Genomic DNA, 6,537 nt, shown 5'->3' with positions numbered 1-6,537 from the left:
GAGTGCTTGATGCATATTTTCTTTATTCTGATTTCCTCATCATACATGTCATGGCTGCTAGTTAATTCCTCATCATTTGCCCTTCCTCCTGTCCTCTCTTGCTCTCTTTATCACCTACATGTAAGCCCCTCCCTTTGTTTTCACCTTTTGTCCTTTCTTCTTCCCAAGTTCCTCTCTTATGGTTTGGCTTTGCATGAATACAAAAGGATCTTCAGCGTAGATTCAATTAACTTTTTTCTTTTAAATTTCCAAAAAAGCAAAATGTTAAAGTTCCTTTCTCTCTATTTGGAAGCAGTGCTCATGTTTCAAATAAGCTGTGTTTGGAGTAATGAAAAAAAGCACAGGATATAAGGCTGGACTATATGGTTTTATTGAAGCCTCTTGTGGCTTTTGTGGTTCAGCTCCTTGTTTGAAGCTCTACATGATGTCCTGCTGGTGCTGTGTAGATTCACTCACCACCTATAAAGTGACAAAAAGAATTGCAGGGACATGAACATATGAACCCATGCCTTTGAAAAAAAAAATCCATCACGCAATGCAAAAATGTGTAAAAAATACTTATAAGGGTCCAAATAGCATACATTTTCTATTAATTTCAGTCATTATGCACTTACAAGGCGCTAAGCAAGGTTTAAGGGCTTTACACAAAAGCTCAGCAGTGGGATTTGAACACACAACTATGTCTAACAAATTCTGTTAGATTTTGTTAAAAACTAACTGCATATCACCTGGACTTTGTATCATAACTTTTCATATACACTGACTGGGCGAATTTCTAGGAATTTTCAGTCATGAGAGCATGTTGTGATTGTTAAATACAGAATATGCTGGAGAAGTACACACTCTTCCTGTATTTCTCTGGTATAATGTGAAAGTAAGAGTGAAGCTGCACTGCTGCTGTGAGTAAGCCGTAGTAGTGTGTGTGAGTGTCGAGTGTGTTTGCGTTAAAGGAAAAATCGTGATTCTATTCTGAGAAGTTGAGACATGTTGTATGACAGTGTCTTTACAGGAGCATGTTTGGCAGTGAGGTTGTGTACACACATTTGTGCAGTTATCTAATCAGCCAGTAATGTTGCAGCCATGAAATGCATAAAATCCTGATCAACTGCATGAATTTGCAGGTGGTCCTAATAAAGTGGACGGTGAGTGTGTGTGTGTGCATGTGTGTTATACCTCGCCATCACGGGTCTCGATCGTTTTGATTAGCACTGTTTTTTTTGAATGCATTTCAGAAGCTCGTTGTTGGTGCTCTGGGCTGGTCTCTGTGTAACAGACAAATATCACAACAATAAGCACGATAATTTGCTTTTGATACCATTTTTGTCTACTTACAAATTTTGTAATAACACACAAATGTGTTATGTTTTACTCTCTACAGTCAATGAAACATTAAACATTCATTGCAAATATCTCTGAAAAAAGTGAGCTCAAGAGGACGAAACGTGCGTTAGGGATGGCAGCTAAAATGTCTGTACAGATATAATTATCTGTACAGACATTTTAGCTGCCATCCCTAACGCACGTTTCGTCCTCTTGAGCTCACTTTTTTTGTTTGCTCACATCACAATAGACAAAAGTTGCTCCAGATGAACTCTTTTTAGTTTTCATTTCTTCCTGTTTTTTCCTCTTACCTCTATAGCTAATCGTGGAGTAGGCCTGCATGGGCAGTGTAATCCTGTTGGAGGAATTTCAGAGATATTGAAAACACAAATTGTTATAATGCGTAAAATTGATCAATATAAAATATAAAGAGCTCATTACATTGGATGACTACAAACTTAAAGAGGGTCATGGTGACCATTATAATAAAACAATATATAAAATAAATATTTCCATGTTTATTTTTCATGTACTGACTGCAAAAGCGTTTTATATAGAGTCTACTTTCTTGGTGTTAGTGAATTGCCTGAAATCTTCTTCAACACCTTTTCAAGGATATTATAAGAATAATATCTTATATTATCTATAAGATATCTATATCTTATAGATAATATCTATAAGATATAGATATAGATAAGATCGTTATCTATAAGAAGAACCTGCTTTCAGACAACCCCGGCTCCTACCTGCTCTCTTCTCCCTCCAGCAGCTTCCTGTAGGTGGCAATCTCTACATCCAGAGCCATCTTAACATTGAGCAGGTCCTGGTATTCGCGCAGGTGTCGTGCCATTTCATCCTTCATGTTAGCGATCTCAGCCTCCAGTCGAGTAATTGTGTCCTGAAAGCCAGCAGCCTCATGTCCATGTCTGTCCTCCATGTCTTGCATCTGCCTCATCAGAGACTCATTCTGTTGAACAGAAACAGCAGTGACATTTACCAATACAACGGTGTTGTGGATGTTATTAATGAGCCATGTTATAAACGCACCGTGCCCTTCAGTGAGTCAATCTCACAGGTGTAGGACTGAATCTGGTGTCGGTACTCCATGGTCTCCAGCTTGGCCTGCTTCAGGGCTTCGTTGTTCTTGGATACTGCTTGGTTCAAGTCTGACACCTGGAGGTTAAAACATTCATTTATGTTTATTAGTGGGTGAAATTTGTTTGTACTTTATTGTACTAAATAAGGAGTTTTTCCATGTAATTTACCATGCTCAGGATTTGCTAGTTATTATTTCCATCCATACTGTGTAATGCTAATCCTACATAGGGGCACAGGGAGCCTGGAGTCTTTCCCATTGGACTCGGGGCACAAGGTAGGGCACACCCTGGACTGAGTATCAACCCACTCAGGGCACAACTGCACACACACTCACACCCATTCACACACTACAGCCAATTTAGAAATGCCACTCAACCCAAAATGTATGCCTATGGACTGAGAGAGGAAACCCCGAAGCACTGGGTGAACTAGGAGGCTGGAATCAAACTCCCAATACTAATATGATTCATGAATCAACATGTAACATTTCATTATACTGTACACTCACCAGGAAGGATAACAGGAACACCTGTAAACCTGCACATTCATATAGTTTGCAATCATCTCATAATTTGGCAGTAGGGCAATGCATAACGCATAACACCAGGTAGTGGGAAAAAATGGATCTGGGCATGGTTGTTGGCTCCCAGACTGGTTGGTTTAAGTATTTCAGAAACTGCTGATCTCCTGGGATTTTTATGCACAATGGTCTCAACATATGTGATCTGTTTTGACAATTGTTTATATTACAATTATCTGAGATAAATGATTCAAATTTCTATTTTGTTCTTTACTTTGCCTTACCTTGGACTTGTACCAGTCTTCAGCCTCTGCAATGTTCTTGGCGGCGATGGACTCATACTGAGAACGAATGTCTCTCAGAGCACCAGTCAGATCAGGCTTGGACATATCCATCTGTATCTGCACCTGAGTCTCTTGCATCTGAGCCTGCAGCTCACGAATCTCCTAAATGAAGAACATTAAAGAGATGAGTGTGTTAAAAAGCTTGGTGGCATCGCACACACACACACACACCTTTTTTGTTGCATATCTACATTTATTACTTCTTATATACAAATAGACTGCTCTTTAAAGTTGCACTGCAATTTCCATGAACAACCACAGATTCAGAATGACATCCAGTATGAAAGCACAGTCATATTTTAAAGGTCTGGCAAGTTGGCTCATTTGTCTAATTGTAGCTATTATAGAGCAACATTATTTCTGTTTTCTAATAAACATCTATATGTGTTTGTGTGTCTATGCCTAGATTGATCTGACCTCCTCGTGGATCCTCTTGAGGAAGGCGATTTCCTCTTGCAGAGTTTCGATACGTCTCTCCAGGTCTAGACGGGCAAGGGTGGCTGCATCCACATCCTGATTTTTTAGAACATTCAATGTCATTTTCACTGAATAAATAATCTCATATTAATATGTTATACAATATACACTGTACTAACAATACTAAGGATTGAAGTTACTCAATTAGTGTTTGTGAGCCAGACTTACAGCTCTGAATGCTGCAAGGTTGTTCTCTGCCTCCTCTTTCTGTGCAATCTCCTCCTGAAGCCTGCAGTCAGAGACAATACACAGACTTTAAAAGCCACTTCCTTCTTTTCCTTTTATAGCAAGAGGAGTCTTGTTGCTGTCTCACAACATACACAGATTACACCATCCAACTGGAAGTGGGAAAAACATGTCTTGATATTTAGTCCTGAATAGGAAAAAAAGACTGTGGTGATAAACTCTATGTCAACAACTGCCTTTAATAAAACAGACCTTAAGCCAGCTAAGTAGTGTGCTGTGTTATATTGAGGAAAGAAAATCAAGAGCAAACGCAATTTGCCTAAGAATGCGAATACACCTACGCTAAGAGATCAGTGCAAGCAGGTCTTCTGTGAGCTGCTCTTGTCTCTCACCAAACAGAACTGCCAAATAAACCAGCAGAAGCTCAAGGCCATATGAATATAAATGTTTTCTGACACAGACCTCACCACTGGGGGCATTCATGTGACCATTTTCCAGACAAAAATAACCAAGTTTCGATAAGCTTATGACTTTTCTGACCTCTCAGCCTCTCTGGCTCTGCTAAAAATAAATTTCAGTGTACTATTGTCATTATCTGAGTGGTAGAGAAAGCGTCAGTCAAACACGTAATGTGATGCTCTTCATTCATATCCTCTTTGTCTGCTCTAACAGTATCGATAAGTTGATCTATCTATTCTAATATACCTATTTTATCTTCTGTAATGACGTGGCTTTTAAGACTATTTCTCACCTGAGTTTGAGTTTCTGTAAGTCATCAGCCAGGTTGTCTCGCTCCACTTCAACTCGGGACCTCTGATTGGTCACAACCTCTATCTGGCGCCTCAGCTCCCTCATTTCTTCCTCATAGAGGTCAGCAATGCGTGTTGGCTCTCGGCCCCGCAGTCGTTCCACTTCAACCGTCAAAACCTGGTTCTGCTGCTCAAGAAAGCGCACCTTCTCAATGTAGCTGGCAAAACGGTCGTTCAGGTGCTGCAGTTCAACCTTCTCATTGGTGCGTGTTTGCAGGAACTCCTGGTTGAGGGCATCAGCCAGGCTGAAGTCCAATGTCTCACCCATGCCGCCATAAGAGCGAGAGATACCTGTTGACAGAGCAGGGATGCCATAGGAAGATGCACGGTAACTGCTATAGCCTGGTGGCGATGAAGTTGATGTTTTGGTGACCTCGTAGACCCGTGAGCTGACTTTTGAGCCCCCTGAGCCACGGCCAAGCATAGAGGAGCGGGTAATGGGGGCTGTGGTGAAGCTGGGCCCACCGAAGGCACGGCGGTATGAGGAGGATTGGGAGGAGGCATAAGAGGCGCGGCTCATTTTGGAAGGACGGAGTAGCCACACACACTTACACAGAATAAGAGAGGAAAGAGGACAGGAGTGAGGGGACGTTCAACAGCTGTGGCTATTTGTAGAAGTCAGGCCCTCATTGTGGATCCCCGCCCTACAGTCTTTTAGACAGTCCCATCTCACCCCCTCCCATCCCATAGCTTTCAACCTTTTCTCTCATTTTTCCTTTCTCCAGTCTAAACCTATCTATTTAATACTTCTCTCTCTTCCATGCTTTAATTTGTTTTGTGTTCTCTGCTTTTCTTGTTTTTTACAGCTTGTCAGGCATGTAACCATCCAATTGTGTGTGATTGGTTTAGGTTTGAGATTCGCCATCAAAGTGAGAAAAAAGATGCATCATAAGAGCCCAAGATGAATCATTTTATAATTTCTTAGTAATTCTTATTCTATTAGACAGAATTGTATGATTCAGATTGCCAGCTCTTATCTCCATGTATTTCTCATTCCCTTAAAAGGATTACACAATTTCATGTGACAAACCACTGTTTGTCAGCTGCAAGAACATCAACATCCCACATTATGCTATTCTGATGTTCTGACATCACAGCCTGTAGATGCACCAGTTGCATCTTAGACAGCCTCGTTCTTGCATTGTTAAGGCAGAGCTACTGAATACTACACTACACAAGGCTGATGGTGAGGTCTGTTTGACCCTGCCTTAAAAAGGAAAGGCATGAGGCTGAAAAGGAATGTGATGCGTGTATCCTAGATGAGCGAGATTCATGCTCCTCAGCTTCAGCTATTGTAAACACAGGGCGCCACAAATGATGTCAGTTGTCACGATGCATCTATGGTTGATGACCTCACCTGAGTGGGAGCAAAGATGTGCAACAGTGCTGGACTCAAACAAGGACAAATAAGATACTAGCAGCAGTTCAAAACCGATGCTTGGGTATTCAAAGCAAGTCATGCAACTCAGGCGACAATGCATTTAATCCAAATTTAATGCCATTGCCAGGTCTAATGTAATGATCATGTAAAGTTGGACCAGCCAATAGGAATAGTTCACCACAAGAATAGTCTATTTATAGGCATTCAGGGATAGCACATTGGAATTACATTTCTGGAAGTCTTCAGGCAGAGACAGCGATCAGAGGTGACAGAGGATATAAACTGGCTTTCTGTCTTTCCCTCCCTCAAACTTTCTCTCACCCCCTTCCCTTCAATCGCTTACTTGTGCGCTCACCTCTATATAAGGTAGAGCTGTAGAACTTTCACAGTAATAGAGGAGGT

At 41.1% G+C, this 6,537-nt stretch overlaps 1 protein-coding gene across 1 annotated transcript; it reads right to left on the bottom strand.

Moving 5' to 3' along the window:
* Positions 1 to 6: 6 nt before the first annotated feature.
* Positions 7 to 5,351, bottom strand: desmb (desmin b). The gene is made up of 9 exons (XM_060868629.1): positions 4,697 to 5,351; positions 3,928 to 3,988; positions 3,700 to 3,795; positions 3,223 to 3,384; positions 2,368 to 2,493; positions 2,067 to 2,287; positions 1,632 to 1,675; positions 1,174 to 1,262; positions 7 to 459 (listed from the first exon to the last, which is right to left on the bottom strand). The coding sequence occupies exons 1-9, from the start codon at positions 5,272 to 5,274 to the stop codon at positions 418 to 420; spliced, it is 1,419 nt and encodes a 472-aa protein (XP_060724612.1). The 5' UTR covers positions 5,275 to 5,351; the 3' UTR covers positions 7 to 417.
* Positions 5,352 to 6,537: the final 1,186 nt, after the last annotated feature.

Source organism: Tachysurus vachellii, chromosome 4 (genome assembly GCF_030014155.1).
Source record: "Tachysurus vachellii isolate PV-2020 chromosome 4, HZAU_Pvac_v1, whole genome shotgun sequence".
Lineage (NCBI taxonomy): Eukaryota > Metazoa > Chordata > Actinopteri > Siluriformes > Bagridae > Tachysurus > Tachysurus vachellii.
Note: the sequence above shows the minus strand (reverse complement) of the source record. Positions and strands in the feature narration are given on the sequence as shown.